The 21,636-nt window shown below is 40.7% G+C and overlaps 1 protein-coding gene across 7 annotated transcripts; it reads left to right on the top strand.

Annotated features, from left to right (window-relative positions):
* Positions 1 to 12,504: 12,504 nt before the first annotated feature.
* On the top strand, positions 12,505 to 19,936 carry Fcrla (Fc receptor like A). 7 transcript variants are annotated; one of them, XM_026381452.2, is made up of 5 exons: positions 12,505 to 12,604; positions 16,752 to 16,904; positions 17,373 to 17,639; positions 18,366 to 18,650; positions 19,653 to 19,936. In XM_026381452.2, exons 1-5 carry the CDS (start codon positions 12,526 to 12,528, stop codon positions 19,934 to 19,936), a joined length of 1,068 nt encoding a protein of 355 aa, XP_026237237.2. In that variant the 5' UTR covers positions 12,505 to 12,525. The 7 variants fall into 7 exon arrangements, with proteins under 7 accessions (XP_026237237.2, XP_026237236.2, XP_026237238.2 ...); XM_026381451.2 differs by having other exon boundaries at positions 12,526 to 12,604; positions 19,692 to 19,936; XM_026381453.2 differs by lacking the exon at positions 17,373 to 17,639 and having other exon boundaries at positions 12,526 to 12,604.
* Positions 19,937 to 21,636: the final 1,700 nt, after the last annotated feature.

Raw genomic sequence — 21,636 nt, 5'->3', positions numbered from 1 at the left:
TTGTAATATAATACATATGTGTAGTTTTTAAAAGACCGCACATGGGATCATACTTTTCATACAATTATGCAGTTGGCTTATTTTGTTTAATAAGATATTGTGGAATTCTTTCTTAGGAAATATTTTCTTTTTTTCAATTTTTGTTTTAGTTGTTGATGGACCTTCATTTTATTCCATATTCAGTGCTGAGAATTGAACCCAGTGCCTCACACACACTAGTTGAGTGCTCTACCACTGAGCCACAACCCCAGCCCCAAGGGAGTATTTTCTTTTTAAGGATTATATAATATTCCATAGTACAAATACCATACCATATTTTATTTAACCAATATTTTAAATGTTTCAAAAATTTCTTGGTTATACGCAATGCTTTAATAAATAACAATCTTAGATGATATATTTGATTGCTTATATATTTCTGCAGGTTAGATTCCTAGAAGTACAATGGCTGGCTTAAAGAATATTATCACATTGTCTTTTATGTGCATGTCTTTCTAAAATATATTAGGGTTCCCTTTTTTGACCCTCTTGAAATGTTGAGCATTCTTAAATATTGCTTATCTTAGTATAATTTAAGTGTATTATTGAGATAGAGATATAGAATAAGGAGAGAGAAATATGGAATCTTGTGGGGAAACACCCCAAAGCCATTGAAAGGCAAAATCAATCCACTGAGATGGAGAAAACACAGTTGTAAACCTTGGCCCATGTCCTGGCCCACAACCTTGGCCCAGTGGCCAGTGCTCTTGTAAAATAAGGGAAACATGCAAGTGCAGGAAATTGTGCAGCTCCACCCTGGATCTGCCTCCTGTCCAGCCCCAGTACAGCCCTTCTATAAATATTGGACTCTCACCCCAAGTGAGGGCTGCTTCTCACTCTTGAGACATCACGCATTCTCTCTTGAATGTGTATCTACCTTCCTAAATAAACCTCTGTCTATGCCTTTGTCTGGCTCCCTTTCCCGGCTTAAAAAGGTTTTCCTAGTCCCAGAGCTTTCAGATATGGAAACTTTGAACCAGTAAGTTTCTTCGATTTTCCTTCACAGCTCTCTTTGAGTAAACCCATTTTCTACCACTTTGACTTCAAATGTTACTGGAGCCTAGCCTCTTCCTACTCTGGTCAGGATGTTGTGCCTCCCAGTAACAAAAGGAAGAAAATAAAAGCAGGGTGGTGGTGTTGGGGTGGGGTGAGGAGGGAGATAACAACAGGGAAGATAAGACTCCTAGAAGTGCAAGTACTCCGAGGTCCTTGTTGTCACCTGACCTTTATTTGCACTTTGTTGTCTGGATACAACCATCTTGGTTATGGGAGAGCTCAAAGCAGAAGTTCCTAGAGGAGTTTTCAATATCGCTCTGGTCATGCAATCAAGCCCAGCTACTAACTGTTTCGGCTCATTGAAAACCTGTCATTATACAAAAAAGAAAGAAAACCATGAGTAAAGAAACTGACCCTAGGGATCATCAGTCAAGTTTCAGTTTAAATCACACATAAATCCCACTGTCAAGAGTGGGATTTGTTTAGTTTATCTTGGCTAAGGGTAAAGCCCCTAGCCACCCAGGAGTCCCTCAGAGATAGACACAGAACTTTTCTAGCCACATGTTATCTTTTAAACTGAGGATAAGAAAATTTATCTCAGAGGGCTTTCTTTAGAATTTAGAATTCCAAAAAAGAGGATGTTGGGGAGGAGGAATAGACTGGAGAAACAGCCTCCTGAGTGCTGGTAATACAGACATGTGCCCCCACGCTTAGATCTCTTATTGTACCTTTAAATAAAAGCCTTACTGGAGTATGTTCTGTGGAATCTGGTTACCTCTCTCAAATGTCCTCTTCAGCAAGTCCTCCCCTCCCCACCCTCCCCACTAATTTTACTGTTTTTATTTTTTTCATGGTATCTATTATTATATTATCTATTATTATATATCTATTTGCCGCAGTCCGGCTGCAGCAAAATAACTGGGGGGTGACGAGCATTGATACAGCAGGAGTGGGAGCCGTTTATTGTAGGACAGGAGCTGTATATATACATTCCACACAGCTTATCTTAATTAACATAAACTCAATACAGCAGTCAACCAATAAGGAATCTCCACACTTCATGGCTAGTTACTTCACAAACCACTCCCTCTGGCAAAATGCCAGGTGTCATCCAGACTTGTTTACAGCCTCTAACATCTATTAATGCATTTTTTGGGCTCAGATATTCATATATATATAGTAAAATGTAAGCTCAATGTGAGGCAAGGTTTTTGCATTATTTAATGGTATATCCCAAGGACTAGAACAAAAAGCCTTTGTTGTACGTTAATAAATAAAACTATAGTTTCTGGGACATGTGGTATACTTAATGCTATGGTTTGAATGTGTCCCCCCCAAAACGTGTTGGAAACAAAATCACTGATGCAGCAGCATTTGAAAATGGGTTCTAATGAGAGGGTATTAAGCCACAAGAGTTGTCCTCAAATTGATTAATGCTGCTATTCTGGGAATGGTTTGTTACTGCAGCAATGGGTTCCTTATAAAAGGATGTGTTGGACTCCTTTTTGCTCTTTCACCCTCTCTTTGCCCTCTGCCACTGGATGAGGTGATACAGTGTGAAGGCCCTCTCCAGACACTGGCTCCTCCATCTTGGATTTCCTAGCCTCCAGATCTGGGGCCTATTAAATTCATGTTAATTGTAAAAAAACCTGTCCTGTAATATTTTATAACAGCAGTACAAAGGAAACTTTCTTCATCTTAAGAATTCAAAAAGGTAATACATTTATTATCTTTCCTTGAAATCTTATTAGGTTTACTTGGAAATTATGTTTGGATTTGGAATAAGGTAAGGCTCATTTTCCATTTATCAGTTATTCTAATATAATTAAATAAGTAGTTCACTAATTTGAAATCTAACCTATGTCATTCTAAATTGCCATATATAGATCTTATTTGATTTGTCTATTTCTGCATCAGTAACACATTTTTACTTATTACAACTTTATAGTGTATATTGGTATACAGAAGGTCAAGCTTTCTCTAGTTCTTCTGCTTTAAGATTTTCTTTGCTGTTATTGTGCTGCTTCTCTTCAAGATGGACTTTCATAATATTATTAAGACATTTGTAGAATTACATTGTATTTATAGATCATTTGGGTAACGTTTGACATCTATATTACATTGAGGCTTCCCAAGTTATAGCTCTTTATTCATGTAGGTGATAGAATCCCCCTATCATATCATATGGACGCAGTACTGTTAGGTAGAACTTGACATAGGCAACACCATTTTGAAACATATCCTCCATCTTAGAACAAGAGTCACCTGAAGGTCACTCTGACTCAGCCTGACCTAAGCCCCAGACTATACTCCATCATCAGGCAAAAAAACCCAAATTGTATTCCATCACCATGCAAAGAAAGGAAATTGTTATCCAAGACTAGAATCCCCAAAACACCTGGTTTGACATGGAACAGTGACCACCTCAAAGAAGGGAGGTGATGTCCACAAGGCCCCTTCCCTGATAACCCCCTAGCAATGGCCTAACTGCAAAATTCCCCCACTCCCTCACTCCCCTATATATATTCCAGGCTATTAAGGGTAGATGGATCTCATTCTCTCCTGGGCCCCCCTCCACAGGTTGGTTTGTCTTGAAGTTGAGCCATCTCTCTTCTCTATTTTCTTCATTCAGTTCTTTCCTTACAGGTATCTTTTTTGCACTAATATTTGAGAAATGTTTTTCCTGCCATTATTGGTAGGAAAGAATTTCTTTTTTCTTTCTTTCTTTTTTTTTTGGTGGTGCTAGGAATGCATGTGTTAAAAATACAGGGGTGCCATAATGAATCAAACACATGCTCCAAAGTAACTCAGCAAGGCAAACTTTACTTCTGCAGGAGGGCATCCTATCCAACCTGCCAAGCAAACACATTTGGGCACATTGGGTGGGCAGTCCACCTGTTTTTATCCCTAATGCAGCACGGCCCCTTGCTCCCATAGGAGGAGCTTGGGGTTTCAATCTACCTGATTGGCTAATTTTAAAATTGTAGCAGGGAAAGGAAAGGGTCATAGTTAAAATGGCTACAATTGGATCTTACATCCCAATTAACACTAAATACTATATTCCAAAAATGGACTACCAACTCTCTATTTCTCACACATGCATCAGCTTCATGCATACTAAGAAAACAATCAATCTCTAAGCCACAGTCACAGCCCCCTGGTTTATCTTTACTTTCCTAGGAAATCACATTTTATTAGTATGTGGCACTACACTGCATTTTCTTCTATTTTTGGGTAATTTATGTGTTTATACTTACATCTCCCCTCTCATTACTAGCTTTTGGGCTTTCTTTGAGGAAGTCCATGACCCAGAAAATCAGGTGCCTTCCATTTTGGTAATCATCTTCAGAATTTGGCTCCCTCGTTTTTTGTTTTTGGTACTAGGGATTAAACTCAGGGGCGTTTTACCACTGAGCTACATCCTCAGTACTTTTTATTTTTTATTTTGGGACTGAGTCTTTCTAAGTTGCTGAGGATCTCGCAAAGTTGCTGAGGCTGGCCTTGAACTTGGGATCCTACTGCCTCAGCCTCTGAGTCAATGGGATTACAAGCATGTGCTGCTGCACCTGGCTGGGTTTTCTTTCTTTTATCAGGATGGCTTCAGTTGAAAATAACAGGAAATCATGATTCAAACTGGCCTAAACAATAAAGAAATGTGTTATCTCATATTAAAAAAAAGTCCAGAGACAGAGTGTCTCTTTATATCAGGATTCTGGGCCTGTTTTTCTTCAATTCTCTGGGTGCTGCCCTTGGATTACCAGCTAGATGAGTACAGTGGTTCTAAGCATCATACCCAGATAGAAGGGCACTAACTATGACTTTTATGTGTTCCTTAGAAAAAGAAAAACTTTCCGAGAAACCCTGCAGCAATTTCTCCATGATACTACTGTATTAGAACTGCTCATTCCTAAGTCATTCATTAAAGATTGGGAGACTGACATTGCCAAAATAGATCTAGCTTTATCATTTAAAGGTACCACCCTCCTGCTTCATTTCCTTTCTTGAAGAATCTTTTTCTTTCCTCCAGAGATAATAAATGTTGCATTTTTGTCATTTGTTTTGTTTCCTGAATCTTATGTCTTCCTAATTCTTGGTTTCCTTCCTTGCCAGGTTTAAGCATGCTTGTCAGAGGCATCCTAAGATAGGGTGCATGGGTGATACAGCAGATCCCATTGTACTGCAGTTTATAGTCACTCAGTTCACCTGAGCTGACCTGCAGCTGCTGGCTGGTTCAATTTCTCCTGAGGATTAGACTGTGGTAGGGGAAATGTAGTTACTGAAAAGTCTTTAAGTGTTTAACTTCTCCTTATACAGACTTTTCAACTATCTTTTAATATATATATCTGTACATGATCCCTCCAGTTCCCAAACATTTTTCAAGATCTTCCAGGTAGGTAAATTAGCTTGTTAATCGTTAACAATTCTCTCTTCAGGGAAATAAACTAGATTCCCTACAACTCAATTTTCTGTAACAACATTCAGACAGGGTCAGAGACAGGGCCAAAGATAGGTAGTCTTGGATCAGCTTGGAAAGATGAGGGCTAATTGTCAAAGAAAAGGAAATGGGGTCATAACATCTCCAGAGCACTTCTCCCTCACAATAGGTTGCTAACATCTCTGGGGTATCCCTCCTCCCGACCCAAGGAGTTGCTAATGATTACCCCACTGAGCTGCTGCTTTTCTGCCTTTGAGCATTTAGACAAGATAGAAAGAGAAGGAGGAAATGGGGAGAGGAAATCTGAGATCTATAAAAGAGACAAGACCACCCCCTCCCACGGATACCCAGCTCTGGGCCCCCCTTCTTTCTGGCGAAGTCTATCTCTGTCTCTTTCTTAAATAAAACTTGCTTTCTACTCTTGCCTCCATGTTTCTCAGGTGTGTAATCTTCAACAACGCTAACGAGGACCAGGTCCTGATTTCCAGCATGACTATGATTTAAGGTCATCCCAACATCACTTCTTAGATAATAAAATATCATTGAATGGTTGAATAAGAGGAAGACATCTTTTTATCTGTTTCAATTAGGTGTGTCAAAAGTCTAGATTATTGTTCTTGTCATAAATTAACTTCAGATATATTTTTTTTTAATTGTCCTCCCTTTGCTTTCTTACTCATATGTTGTAATCGCCTTGATTTTTAAAAAATAAATTTTTGAGCTGGGGATGTGGCTCAAGCGGTAATGCACTCACCTGGCATGTGCAGGGCTCTGGGTTTGATCCTCAGCACCACATAAAAATAAAATAAAGATGTTGTGTCCACCAAAAACTAAAAAATAAATATTAAAAATTCTCTCTCTCTAAAAAAAAATAAATAAATTTTAGTCTCAGATAATATTACCTTTTTTATTTCTAATATTCCCCACCACCACCGCATACTAAGGATTAAGCCTAGCAATGCTTTACCACTGAACTACATCCCTATCCCTTTTTATTTTTAATTTTGAAACAAAGTCTCGTTAAATTTCCCAGGTTGGCTTCGAACTCGAGCTTTTCATGCCTCAGCCTCCCAATTACATGGATTAAGGGCATGGGCCACAGCCACCCAGTACCTGGTTTAATACTTTGTTGTTGTTTTTTTAAGAGAGGATTTGAGATGAAATTTTAGAGTAGTTTTGATTCGTATTTCTCTAATTACTAGAGATACTGAACATTTTTTCATTTACTTGTTGATCGCTTGTATATCTTCTGAGAAGCATCTGTTCAGTTCCTTAGCTCATTTATTTATTGGGTTGTTTGTGTTTTTTTGGTGTTAAATTTTTTTAGTTCTTTATATGTTATGGAGATTAGTGCTCTATCTGATGTGTATGTGGTAAAAATTTGTTCCCATTTCATAAGGCTCTCTCTTCACCTCATTGACTGTATCTTTTGCTGAGAAGAAGCTTTTTAATTTGAGTCCATCCTATTAATTCTTGATTTTATTTCTTGCTCTTTAGAAGTCTTGTTTAGGGGGGGAGGGAAAGGGAGAGAGAAGGGAAATTGCATGGAAAGGGAAGGTGATCCTCAGGGTTATACCAAATTACATACAAGAGGAAGTGAGGGGTAAAGGAAGAATAATACAAGTGGAAGAAATGTTTTACAGTAGAGGGGGTTGAGAGAGAAGAGGGGAGGGGTGGGGAGGGGAGGGGGGATAGTAGAGGTTAGGATAGAGAGCAGAATTCATCAGACACTAGAATGGCAATATGTAAATCAATGGAAATGTAATTGATATAACTGATGTGATTCAGCAATCTGTATACGGGGTAAAAATGGGAGTTCATAACCCTTTTGAATCAAACTGTGAAATATGAAAAAAAATGTGTTTCATTATTCACATAGGTGGTAATAAAGTTGTAGCTTAAAAAAAAAAAGAAGTCTTGTTTAGGAAGTCTTGTTAATCCAACATGATGGAGATTTGGGCCTACTTTTTCTTTTATTAGGCATAGAGTCTCTAGTCTAATTCCTAGGTCCTTGATCCACTTAGAGTTGAGTTTTGCATGTGGTGAGAGATAGGTTTTTTTAAATTTTCTAAAAAAAATTTTATTTGTTATATGACAACAGATGCATTACAATTCATATTACACATAGAAAACACAATTTTTCATATCTCTGGTTGTACACAAAGTAGAGTCACATCCTTTGTGTCTTTGTATATGTACTTAGGGTGAGATAGGGGTTTAATTTCATTTTGTTACAAATGGATTTCCAGTTTTCCCAGCACCATTTGTTGAAGAGGCTATCTTTTCGCCAATGTATGTTTTTGGCACCTTTGTCTAGTATGAGATAATTGTATTTATGCGGGTTTGTCACTGTGTCTTTATTTGGTGTCATTGATGTACATGTCTATTTTGGTGCCAATACCATGCTATTACTATAGCTTTGTAGTATAGTTTAAGGTCTATTATATTGTAGTACAGTTTAAGGTCTATTATTGTAGAAATACATTGATTTTTGTGTGTTCATTTTATTATACATTACAACCTTGATGGATACTCACTTATTCTAGGTGGTTTTTTTTTTTAATGGAGTCTTGAGATTTTTTTTTGTTTACTTTTTAAATTTATTTAGTTGTTTTTTTTTTTTTATTTTACGTGATGCTGAGAATTGAACCCAGTGTCTCACACATGCCAGGCAAGTGCACTACCGCTGAGCCACAGCCCCAGCTCAGATTCTTGAGATTTTTCTATGTAGACAATCATGTTGTGTACAAGAAGGGGCTTATAATTTATTTTTAATCTGTGTGCCTTTTCTTTTCTTACCTCACTGGGCTAACTAGAACTTTTAGCTGTTTTTGATGAGAATAGTGAGACCCAGTCTCAAAATAAAAAATAAAAAAGGGCCAAGGATTTGGCTCAGTGGTTAAGCATCCCTGGGTTCAATCCATGGTACAAAAAAAAAAAAAAAAATTCCCTGGGTAATGATGTTATAACTAATAATCTAATATTTCTGCATTACCACACAAAACAGATACTTATAGGAATTTTCTGTCAGATTAGAAGCAGGCCATTGACACTAATTTTCTCAGTTACACACGTTGGGGAAAGAAGTCAGTGGTTCTGCTAGATATCCTACTTCAAAAAGGAAATTGAGGGCTGGGGCTCTAGCTCAGTGGCAGAGCACTGATTCAATGCTAGCACCACATCAAAAATAAATTAATAAGCAAAGATATTGAATGTCCCTCTACAACTAAAATACTATTTTAAAAAAAGGAAATTGAGAGACTTATTTCAACTAATTAACAACTTACATCAACCAATCTGTGGGGAGCTGAGAGCTGGAGGTGGTGCCCTGTGATGGCAGTCTCAAATAAAGCTGCAAAGAAAAGGAAGATAAACCTTCATCTGGGGCTCCAGCAAGAACCTGCCTGCCAAGAGTGGTGCAGTGGCACACGCCTATCGTCCCAACTACTTGGAAGGCTGAGGCAGGGGAGTAACTGCAAGTTCAAGGCCAGCCCCAGCTCACTTAGTGAGACCCTGTCCCAAAATAAAATAAAAAAGGGTGTGTGTGGTGGGTGGGGATGTGTCTTAGTGATAGAGTGCTCCTGGATTCAATTCCCAGAACTGAAACAAACAAACCACTCTGCCTACCTCTGTGACATGCCAGTTTAGAATCACTCTGTTAAACTGTTTTGTTAAACAAGCCTGCAAAACATCACAAACAGAATTTTAAAAATGCACCTTTAACAAAAATTGTCTATGACCCAAGAACTTCAAGCAGTTTTGATTTTCAAAGGAAAGAGCCCAGGACACTATCTTCCATAAAGCTTCTTAATTCCCTTTTTTACTGCCAGCAGTCAAGTTGAAAGAACAGTTCAGGAAACTGTCTTATAGGAATATGTAAGTTTTCTATATGAAAATGAGACCTACATGGCAGTGAGATGAGATTCCCATACTTCTAGAGACTGAGGGTAAAAGTTGGCCTTATATCACTACAGATTCCAATACTATGCACTAAGCCATGACAGTATTCAATAGCCACAGGGCTGCTATAGATAATAAAGGAATGTGTGTGTTTTGTGTGTATGTGCGCGCACCGCACGCGCACGTGCATTTTGTACTGGGGATTGAACCAAGAGACACTGTACCATTGAGCTATATCCCCAGACCTTTTTATTTTTTTATTTTGAGACAGGGTCTCACTAAGTTGCTGAGGCTGGCCTCAATCTTGTGATTCAAGTCACTGGGATAAGAGGTATGCTCCACCATGCCAATCTTCAAGGAATATTATTTATAAACACTTTATGTCACATGGCATGGTGGCTCACACCTATGATCCTTCAAGAGGTTGAGGCCAGTTCAAGACCAACTTAGGCAATTTAGCAAGACCCATTCTCAAAATATAATAGAATGGATTGGGGATATAGCTCAGTGGCAGAGCACCCTTAGGTTCAATCTTAGGACCCCAAATAAACAAAGATAAAAAAAAAAAAAACTTTGTGTTAAGAAATCTGACAAATGGGATAGTCACAAACTATCCAACCTCATTTATGAAGTGTGAAAGTAAAAGTATTAACCTAAAATTTTTAGGATTGAGGAGTTTCTGAAATAAAAGGATTTATTGAGCCATTGTAAATGTTAGCCAAAACAAAACAAATAAACAAACAAACAAAAAACCCTGCCTGGGTCCTAGAAGAAATTCCCATAATTACCAGCATCAGTGCAAGGTAGCAGTAGGAAAATGTCTGCCAGACCAGAAATAAGAGAATTTATTTTTCTATGAAAATTTGGGGAAGGAAGACTTAGGTTGTTTACATTAAACCTACATTGGCTATAGGTTAGAGCGTATGTTAAACAACTTTTTGTTACTATGACCTAAGTACCTGACATAAACCATTTAAAGGTGGAAATATTTATTTTGGTATATGGTTTCAGAATGAAGTTTCAATCCATGTTGGTGTAGCTCCATTGCTCTGGGCAGAAACATCATGGCAGAAGGCATGATGAAGAAAAGTGTTCAGCTCATAGCATGTAGGTAGCAGAGAAGAAAAAAAGAGACAGAGAAAAAGAGAGAGAAAAAAAGCACAGGACAAGATATAGTCCCAAGGGCACTGGCCCCTAGGACCCACTCACTTTTACTAAGTCCCACCTCCTAAAAGTCCAAATTATAAATTCCTCAATGAATTAATCCACATATGAGGTCAGAGCCCTCATGATGCGTTCATTTCTCTGAACACTGCTATTTTGGGGAACCAAGTCTTCAACACATGAGCCTTTGGAAGACAATCCAGATTTAAATCATAATAGTGGGTGAGACTGTGAAGTGGAGGTAGTGAAGCTTTGGGATAGGATCATCCATAAGAGAAAGCTGTTGCTTTTTTTTTTTTTTAAACCTAGTAAATTACACCTCTTCTAAACAGTTCATTTGTCAGAATTTGATGAAGAAAAATTTCTCAGTGGTTTAGTGGGGATTATAAAGATTTTCAAGCAAGATCTTCAGAGACCTTCTTGCTTTCTACATTGAGAGTGGGATCCTATAAGAACTGATGCAGATGGTATAGGGTACCTAGATGATGCCTCTATCTAGGGATGACATTATGGGTAGGGCAGTTAAGGAGAAGGGGTAGCCTGGGAAGGGAAAGATTTTTGTGATTTTAAAGAAGCACCTTATGTAACCCTGAGGTTCTCTGTGCTATGGGACTGTTAAGGGTGAAGGTCCATCTAAACACATTTCATTTATTGAATTTTTATTAGGACTGGTTAGATTTTTCTTCCTCTTTGAGGCTGCTGGGTCTTTCATAACACATCAGCTGCAGGGCGTACTGCCTCACTGCCTTCCCCCCACCCCACACCCATATTCAACCACCTCTGAACTCCCTGAGGCCACCTGCATAAAAACATGCTTCTCAGATAATGGAAAATTTATTCTAAATGCTTATTTTAGATTGAGAAAGACCCACTTTCTCATACCCACTTTGCTTTTTTGTCTGCTTTGATCTGTGGCTTTTGCACAACTGATTGGTCATGCTGTTCCTCCTTTTGACTTTAAGTGAGACTGCCTTTCCCCATTGCTTGTGGCTTATCTCATTTCTGAATAAGCTATGGGGACCCTGGTGCGTGTTATGAGTGGAGAATGGGGAAGAGTGTGGTCACTGTAAGAAGAGGAGTGGGCCTGCCATTGAGAAGGTCTCAGTCAAACAGGAAACTATTGTAGGCAGGAACAATGATTCTCATTTAAGGCCACCTAGAGCCAAAGAGGGATGCTGTAGCCTCTGTATTGCCCTTATTCTGAGGTCTCCTCAAGTTTCTAAAGCTATCAGATGCCTCCTGTCTCTAATTTCCTCAGGATCAGTGGCTTGAGCTTTGGCTATGAGCCTGAGCCTTGGGCTTGCTTCTGGGGCCTCTGGAAGTTGATTTCTTTTTTCCTTTGCTCTTTCTCAGGAGATTCTTCCTTGCCTTACTCAGACTTCCAATGAGACTGAACAGTCTACGTTGTCCTGCAGGATCAGAGAACTGAGTTATGAATCTAGAGAAATTTGAGTACAAATTTGTTTTGGTTTTGGACGGTCAGAGCCTACTAAGAATTAATCTGGTAACTGCCTTGGTGCCATTGCCAATAATTTCCCCTCTGTCTTGCTACTTCTAGTCACTAGAAACATGGAGGCTTGGAGCAGGTTGAAACAGGGCACTTGAATTCATATCATTGATTTCTCCATGATTTTCTTCAAGCAATTTTCCACCTTCTGTTCCCAGATGTTTCACCAGTGATATTGACTTTTCCCAGAGTGCACATGAAGGCCAATTGATTATCAGATAATCACATGTTTTTGAAAGGTCTCTGTGCTCTTCAAAGGAATATTGAAGAGCTGAGGGTGCTATCATTTCATCCACAATCTTAAGGATACAAATGGCACCAGAAATAACCTGAACAAATCTGAATGATGAAAGCCAATTACAAACTTGACAACAGGTGCATAGAGATGAGACAGTTAGATTTACTTCCTTTTTTCTAATTCGAGAGGTTTCATGTTGAAGAAAATCAGTGTGTTTGGGTTGCAGAAGACCTAGACGCATTTACCATGAAGCTGAGCTGTGTTCCCATGGCCTGGGCCCTCTATATTCCCTCTGCCGTACTCTGGGCAGCTCATTTTTTGGTGGGTAAGTAAAATGTTTGAATGTTGGTATGAGAATAGAGATATGCCTGACTTTGGGAAAAGACTCAGAGCAAAGAAACATGGACTAACTTTGGCCCTCCAAAGAATTGGTTAGGTAGGATAAGAAGCCTAGATATAAGAGAGTTTGATGCAGACTGGGGGTATAACTCAGGGGGTAGAGCATTTGGAGAGAGAGAGAGAGAGAGAGAGAGAGAGAGAGAGAGAGAGAGAGAGAGTGAGTTTGGTGTGCAGGACTGAATGGCTCTTTCTGAATATAAAAATCTTGAGGCCTTTTCCATCTGACTACAATGTCGTCTTCTCTAGACACAATTTCAACTCTTACTTTTCTGATACAATTTTCCTTAAAGAGTGGTCTGTACTTGGCTATCTCTGCTTCCTCACTTCTCACGTTTCAATGATTGTAGTCTGGTTTCCACTAGAAAAGTTTTGCATAGGGCACAATGATCTCCATTCAGATAGAATAGATCATTGTACACTTTCCCATTCTTCTCCTGATGAACATCTCTGCTCACTGGGCACTGCTGATCACGTCCTCTTTTGGGGAAGGAGGTACCGGGGATTGACTCAGGGCACTCAATAACGGAGCTACATTCCCAGCCCTCTTTTGTATTTTTTTTAGAGACAACATCTCACTGAGTTGCCTAATGCCTTGCTTTTGCTGAGGCTGGCTCTGAACTCGCCATCCTCTTGCCTCAGCCTCCCAAGCTGCTGGGATTATAGACATCTGCCACCACATCCAGCGATCACTTACTCCTTCTTGCATGCCTTACATCCCTGACTTCCAATTCACCATTTTTTCTTTGTACTTCATGTACTTCTTTTTTTTTAAAGAGAGAGAGATGATTTTTTTTTAATATTTACTTTTTAGTTTTCGGCGGACACAGCATCTTTGTATGTGGTGCTGAGGATCAAACCTGGGCCGCACGCATGAGCCACATCCCCAGCCCAAAGTATCTTTTTTTTTTTTTTTCTTTTAGAGAGAGCGAGAGAGAGAATTATTTTTCAATATTTATTTTTTAGTTTTCCGCAGACACAACATCTTTGTTTGTATGTGGTGCTGAGGATCGAACCCGGGCCGCACGCATGCCAGGCGAGCGGGCCACCGATGAGTCACATCCCCAGCCCCATGTACTTCTTTTGGGCCCTTGGGAACTTCTCTTTTCTTCCCCTTATACCTGAATGTTCCCTTAGTTAATATCCTTGTCTCTCCACTCTTCTTTCTTTATGAAATCTCCTTTATGAGTTTATTGTCTGCATAACTTTTGCCATAATAACTGTATGTTTAAGAGTTCCAGATCAGATCTTCAACCCTAATCATGCTTTTGACCTTCACATTCAAATATCAGTCTTCATACAGGACATATTTATCTATGTGTCCGAGAGGTATTTGGAGACGAACACCCCTGTCCTGGCTCCCACTTCTTCTCACTCATTCTTTCACTATTTCCGACTTCAGCTAATAGCATCAGCATCCACTGTGATCTCCAAGTCAGAAATCCAAGAGACAACCTGACTCTTCCTTCTCTGTCTTCTCTATAACTGAGCAATCAATCAAATTTGGCAAATTTTGTCTCCTAAATTGTTCTTCCCTGAAACATTACTAACGCTCTAGGACAAGCCCTCATCCTATGTGTCTGGGGCTAGTACCATAATTTCCTAACTAATCTTGTATCAGCCTTGTATCCTTCAATTCTGCACCCTGCAGCTACAGTGACCTCTAAAATCTGTCAGCCTAAGCTTCTTGTGATGGCACACAAACTCTACCCAAAACCGGCACCTGTTTAGACTCTTTAGCCTCTATAGCCAACCTCTAAGTCTCACAACTTATACTTTGATAAATCTCTATTGGCTTATATTTATACATGCACACCTGGACTCTACTCTCTCCAAGGCTTTGCTTAGCAGATACTGCTATCTTTGCCTAAAATGAGCTCTCTTGCTGGCCTCCTGGTCCTCTCCACCTTTATAAACTTCTAGATATCAAGAAGGGCAGTCTTGGTGGCATCTTCTCTGAAAAGCCTTCCTTGAACCCTCAGTTCTGTTCTGATGGCTGCCTGGAAAACCTCTTTCTTATTACTTTCTTCATGCTGAAATAATCTCTTCATATACTTGTGTTTCCCACTAAACTGATAGCTGTTTGTGGCCAGGGACAATGTTCTTTTGTTTTATTTATTTGTTCTAATCAGTTATACATGATAGCAAAATGCTCTTTGATTCATTGTACACAAATAGAGCACAGTTTTTCACTTCTGTGGTTCTACATACAATAGTGTCACACCATTTGTGCAATCATACATGTACCTAGGGTAATGATGTTCGTCTCATTCTACCATCTTTCCTATCCCCATGCCCCCTGCCTTCTCCTTCCTCCCTTTTGGCTAATCCAAAGTTCCTCCACTCATCCCCTGCTCCCCGCCCCCCATATGGATCAGCATCCATTTATCAGAGAAAACATTTGGCCTTTGGTTTTTTGGGATTGGTTTACTTCACTTAACATGATATTCTCTGACTCCATCCCTTTACTTGCAAATGCCATATTTTATTCTCTTTTATTGCTGAGTAATATTCTATTGTGTATATATACCACAGTTTCTTTATCTGACAATATTCTTTTTTTTTTCCTTGTGACAAGAATTGCAGACTTGGGATCAAGCCCTTCTTCTAGTTAGTAGCTTTACATCACTTTGAAAAAGTCACTTTTTATATTTCTGAATTCAGTTTTCTAATTTGTAAAGTGATAATACTTCCACATAAGATTTATTGAGTGAAAATGCCTGGAAGCCCAACAAGATTTTTTGTCCTTAAAATGGATTAAAGCAGAGGAGGCGGAGGCCAACGGAGTGACAGAGGAGGAACTGAAAAGAGGTTGCAGAGTAGTAAAGGGGGCAGACGGAGGTGGTAAGGAAAGCACCTGGTACTGGGAAATAGAAAGAAGGCTTGATAAGGGGAGTTACAAAGTCAAAGAAGAGCCTGGGGTCATTGGGAGTGGAAAAGAGCAAAGACAAATGGGACAGGAAAGGATGGAATGAAGAAGTGAGCATGCATGAATGGCCCCATGACAGGGAGCAGGGAGAGAGACTAACAAGGACAAGAAATAGTCTCAGAAATGGAAGAAATGGCATTTACCTTGCCTGGATCAATCATGAAAGTAAGAGGTAGGAAAAAGATGTGGTGATAAATCTTTAACCCTAAAGACTAACAACCTGGAGACAAAGAATTGTTCCACAGTTACCAGTTCAGTCTGGGAATGGGGCATCAGGGTAGAGGGGAGGAGAAAGAAAGGGCTCTGCCATTGCTAGGGAAAGTTTAAGAGGCAGAGATCATTAAAGTAAAGATGACTGAACAAATGAAGATCTGAAAGGGGAGCAAGGAGGGAGGAGAGACCCAGCTAGGGACTGAAAGCTCTTTCATAGGTAGCATATCTAGGCTGACGAGTATTTTGTATTTTGGGAAAATGAGAATATGGATGAAAGTCCCCAAGGCAAGTCTGAGCACTGAATTAGACCATGTCTGCACGGTGAAGTAAAAAGAACACTAAGTTTGAGCTCAAGCACACCTGACTTTTTTGCTTCATTCTTTATTTTCTTTTTAAACTCTGGGTGTATTAATTTGCTTTCCTAAAGCTCGTTTCTTGAAAAAAATTATAAAATGGAGATGAAGTCACCTACCTGGAAAGCTTGTGAAGAGTAAATGAAATAATGCACAAAATTGCTAGCGGTGAGTGGCAAACAGCAAATACTCAGTGAGTGTCAGAATTTGATGTTTGCCTTTCTCTCTTGTCCTATGCCTGTGTGCTCTGGGGTCATGGTTGTCTTTGGTTCCTCATTTCCTGGATGCCAGGCTGCTGGATTCACCTCCTTTTATTCTTTTATTTTCCACTTCCCAATGCCACAGTGAGAGCACATGGATATCAGTGAACCAAGGTCAAAACCATTCCTCCCAGAGACAACCCCCATCCCCACCCAAGACTTTCTTGGAAAAAAAAAGATTTTGATGTCTTCCTATTCTCATTCTGAAAAGGATGGTTGCCCCAGGAGAAAGGGGGAACTCTTGTGGAGGGCGAATTCCTGTCCCCTTTTTCTAAGTTACAGCATCATTTTCTGGTTCTCCTTGGGACATACCCTCTTCAGCTGCCAGTTTTGAGACTCTGCAGTGTGAAGGACCTGTCAGCACTGAGAAGAGTGACTGCCACATGGATGACGACTTGAAGGACCCAAGGGAAACTGACTATCAGGTCAAGGGCTACACTTTCAGTGAACCCTTCCATCTGATCGTGTCTTATGGTAAGGTCCTCGGAAGACCTAACTGGTGTCCCAAACTCCTTCTTTTAGCTCCACAGCCCACTCAGGAAAATGACCCACTCAGGAAACTGGCCATAGGTTGAGGACTCATCTTCAGCCCCCAGCAGCCAGGAGATCCTTAGTTCTAGGCCCTGGAGAAATTGTCCCACACTAGGTCTAGAGATGGGTCAAGGTGATGTGGTGAGAAATCCAGTTTTAAACTGGAGGCAAAAAATTGTTCCACAGTCACCAGCACAGACCGTGAGTAGGGGGTCTGGGGGAGAAAGGAGGACAGAGAAACGGGTTTCCCATTGCTAAGGCGAGTTGACAGAAGCATTTCAGTAAGGTATTAAGGGGTGAGAATTTACATGAATAGACCCTTAAGGAAAGTTTAGAGAGCCTCTTCTGGGCATCCCTGGGGGTTTTCTCAAGTGAGACAGTGGGTAACACTCAGTTCTTCCTCTGGGCTAGACTGGCTGATCCTCCAAGGCCCAGCTACACCCATATTTGAAGGAGATCCACTGGTTCTGCGCTGCCGGGCCTGGCAAGACTGGCCACTGACTCAGGTCACCTTCTACCGAGATGGTTCAGCCCTGGGTCCCCCTGGACCAAACAAGGAATTCTCCATCGCTGTGGTGCAAGAGGCAGACAGTGGGCATTACCACTGCAGTGCCATCTTTAGAAGCCCCGGTCCAGGGAGCCCAGAAACAACATCTACAGTGGCTATCACAGTCCAAGGTAAGAGCTAGAGTCAGCATTGCTGTGGTAAAATCAAGTAAGAAGGGACAGGGAGCCCAAAATTGTTTTTCTTTGGTGTGAGGGGTAGAAAGATCATTAAATCCTTGAGGAACAGATTGCTAGCAAATGCCCAATTGGAGTTTCAGGAGTGTCAAAATCGCAGCATTGCCTTTTAAAATCATCAACCCCACCCAGAGTTCAGTGTTTCCTACCACCCAGATCTATGCTTTCTGTCAATTGTAGATTGGGTATCTGGACTGCTATCTTATTGCCCATCTCTGGATCTTTACTGGTTCTGTCTAGTTGAGGAGAGAGGGAGAAGAGAGAGAGAGAGAGAGAGAGAGAGAGAGAGAGAGAGAGAGAGAGGTGTCAAATGGGGCTGAGTGAAGTGACACACACCTGTAATCCCAGCTACTCAAGAGGCTGGCAGGAGGATCACAAGTTTGAGGCCAGCAAGGGCAACTTAGTGAGACCCTGACTCAAAATAAAAATTTTAAAAGGACTGGGATGTAGCTCAATGGTAGAGCACTTGCCTAGTCATAGGCTCTGGTTTTAATCAGCAGTTCTGTGAAAACAAAACAAAAGTTCAAGAGGAATCTTTCTTTAAAAAAAAAAAATTCTGGTGGAAAAGGAGGAAAGGACCTCTGACCTGGCTGCTTGGCCCCTCACGGTCCTACTTGAATACAGAATGGCTGAGCTCTTCTTTCTTGCTTACCTTTCCCTCAGAACTGTTTGCAGCCCCAGTGCTCAGAGCCTCGCCGTCTGCTGAACCCAAAGAAGGAAGCCCAGTGACTCTGAGCTGTCAGACAAAGCTGTCCCTGCAGAGGTCAGCCGCCCGCCTCCTCTTCTCCTTCTACAAGGATGGAAGAACAGTGCGCAGCAAGGGCCTCTCCTCAGAATTTCAGGTCCCCACAGCCTCCGTGGAGCACTCTGGGTCCTACTGGTGTGAGGCAGCCACTGAAGATGGGCAAGTTTGGAAACGGAGCTCCCAGCTAGAAATCAGGGTGCAGGGTAAGTATGTATGTGTCTCTTTGGTTTGTGTGTGACAACAAGGAGATGGGTACAGGATGACTGGATCCATGGGCTGGGTTCAGCGTAGGAAGGTGAAGTGGGGACATAGAAAGCCAGGCACAGTGGTATATACCTATAATCCCAAAGGCTCAGGAGGCTGAGGCAGGATCATGGGTTCAAAGCCAACTTCAGCAAAGGCGAGGTACTAAGCAACCCAGTGAAACTGTCTCTAAATAAAAATGCAAAAAAAGGCTAGGGATGTGACTCAGTGGTTGTACAACCTTGAGTTCAATCCCTGGTATCACCCCACCAAAAAAAAAAGAAAGAAAGAAAGGACATAGAAAAGAGCCCAAATAGAGAACTTCTCCCTCAAACCATGGTGCCAATGCTATTGAACCAAGACCTACGTGCACTGCCTCATAGAACTTAGATTCCTTATATCATTTCTGGGCATTTACAGGAATATAATCTCTAGAATGAGGGATAAAATCCATGTGAAAATCTGGGAGCTACCATCCAGAACTTGACCTGAAATACATTCAGAGGAGTTGTCTAGTGTGATGAGGAAGCCTGAAGCCAAGTGAGATGAAAAATAATAGAAGGAACTGGTGATGCCCATCCTAAAGAGGAGGTGGTTTAGGGGACCAACACTGATGTCCTCAAAAAGCTAACAACAGGGCCACGAATGAAGAATTAGACTAATGTCTTATACAATAAAGAGGTTGCTTAGGACGGTATAATATATCCATGCTTCAGTGAATTAGATTTTGTCTTGAAAGAGGAAACATTGGTTAATAGTCCATCTAATGATAAGGTCTTCTTGCTAGGATGTTCAAGAAAAGATAGCCAATCTTCAGATTAAAATTTGGATTAGGAGGGACACTAGAGTCCTCAAGTCCCTTTTGCCACTGGAACCCAAAGCCATTTCAGAGAATGAAAAAGACTGCTATGACAATAGGCCCAGATTTAATTCTTGTATGTGCCTTTTGCCATATAATCCAGGTCGCTCCAGCTCTGCTGAATCGCCCACCTTGAATCCAGCTCCTCAGAAACTGGCTGCTCCAGAAACGACTTCTAAGGAGCCCCCTGGCCCTCTGCCTCCACTAGCTACCCCTTCTTCTGAGCACCGAGGCTTCTCCTCTCCAGATCCCCACCTGCATCACCAGATGAGCATTCTTCTCAAACTCATGCAGGATGTAAGAGCTCTTCTTGGTCACCTGGTCATAGAGCTGAGGGACTTATCTGGCCACCTGAAGCCTGAAACCACAAAGGCTCCTGTCAAGTGAAAGTACACTATTCAACCATGATCTGGCTCACCCATCCCCAATAAGTCCAATATTTTCTACTTTTGTCTTTCTATTCTGCACACATGCATAGTTTTACAAGTTGTCCTCAGTGTCTTATAAGAACAATGGAATTAGGGGGCATATAAATAAATTTGTATGAAACAATAATTGGAGTTTAACTATAATTGTTTATTCTTATAGCATGACAACATCATTGTGTTCTCTCCAGATCAGGAATTTCTGTTCCCCAAGCCAGAACCTGGTGACTTAAAGAGAAAAAAAAATGGAGATGGATTTCATATAGCAATATCAAGTGGGGGCAATTTTGTTCCCTGGACATTTTTGTCCTCACACAAGGCAAAAGGGATGTGTGTGCCACTGGCATCTAGTCAGGAGAAGCCAAGAATGCTGCTAACTATCCTATAATGCACAGGACATCCTCTTTCTCTTAACAAAAGATAATCTATCCCAAAATGCCAACAGCGCCAAAGTTGAGAAACCCCAGCCTAAGGATAGCCAAGTATTAGACTCTGGAGTGAGACTTTCCCTCTACTAATTACCCTCTCCTTCCAACCTCCTAAAGCAAATATTAATTACATGCTACTATTTAGTCAGTGCTATGGTCTGAATGCTTATTTCTCCAAAAATTTATATACTGAAACCTTAATCCCTAAGGTGATAGTATTGATAGAAGGGACCTTTGGGACTAGATCAGGTAATGAGAGCAGAACCCTAATAATTGGGATTAGGGCCTTTATAAAGAAGACCCTACAGAACTAGCCTGCCCTTTTGCCATGTGAGAACACATCAAAAAGATGCTCTTTAGGAATCAGAAAGTGAGCCCTCTGGGCTAGAGTTGTGGCTCAGTGGTAGAGTGTTTGCCTGGCATGTGTGAAGCCCTGGGCTGGATCCTCAGTGCCACATATAAATAAATGAAACAAAGATCCATTGATAACTAAATATATATATATATATATATATATATGTGTGTGTGTGTGTGTGTGTGTGTGTGTGTGTGTGTGTGTATTGAGCCCTTGCCAGTTGCTGAATCCGTTTGCTTGCTTTAAGCTTGGACTTCCCAGCCTCCAGAATTGTGAGAATAAATTTCTGTTGTTTATAAGCTACTCTGTTTATTGTATTTTATTTTAACATCTCAATCAAACTAAAACCTTGGCCTCTGCTCTATGCCTGAATTTATACTATGTCAAGAATACTCAGATAGGGGGGCTGGGGTTGTGGCTCAGTGGTAGAGCGCTCACCAAGTACGTGTGAGGCTCTGGGTTCAATCCTCAGCACCACATGAAAAGAAATAAAATAAAGGCAACTAAAAAACAAACAAACAAACAAAAACTCAGATGGAGCACAGTGACCCATACTTGTAATCCTAGCAACTTGAGGAGCTGAAGCAGGAGGATCCCAAGTTCAAAGCCAGCCTCAGCAATTTAGCAAGGCCCTAAGCAATTTAGCAAGCCCCTCTCAACATAAAAACAAAGGCCTGGGGATGTGACACAGCATCCCTGGGTTCAATCCCCAGTACCAAAAAAAGAAGAAGAAGAAGAAGAAGAATCAAGGCAGTGTTTCTGTCTACAGAGGAATTAGACTTTGGAATGGAGGGGCAGTAATACTGATAGTCATAATTAGAATAGGGTATATTGAATTTTCCCACAGAATCTTTGGAGCTCAGAAATATATGATCAAGC

This window comes from Urocitellus parryii, chromosome 11 (assembly GCF_045843805.1).
Source record: "Urocitellus parryii isolate mUroPar1 chromosome 11, mUroPar1.hap1, whole genome shotgun sequence".
Lineage (NCBI taxonomy): Eukaryota > Metazoa > Chordata > Mammalia > Rodentia > Sciuridae > Urocitellus > Urocitellus parryii.
This window is presented reverse-complemented; position numbering and strand designations above follow the sequence as displayed.

Coding starts and splice junctions, on each gene's coding strand:
- Fcrla (XM_026381452.2), top strand. CDS start 12,526: ATGAAGCTGAGCTGTGTTCCCATGGCCTGGGCCCTCTATATTCCCTCT. Junction 12,605..16,751: donor GGCAGCTCATTTTTTGGTGG/GTAAGTAAAATG, acceptor TACCCTCTTCAG/CTGCCAGTTTTGAGACTCTG. Junction 18,651..19,652: donor GCTAGAAATCAGGGTGCAGG/GTAAGTATGTAT, acceptor CATATAATCCAG/GTCGCTCCAGCTCTGCTGAA.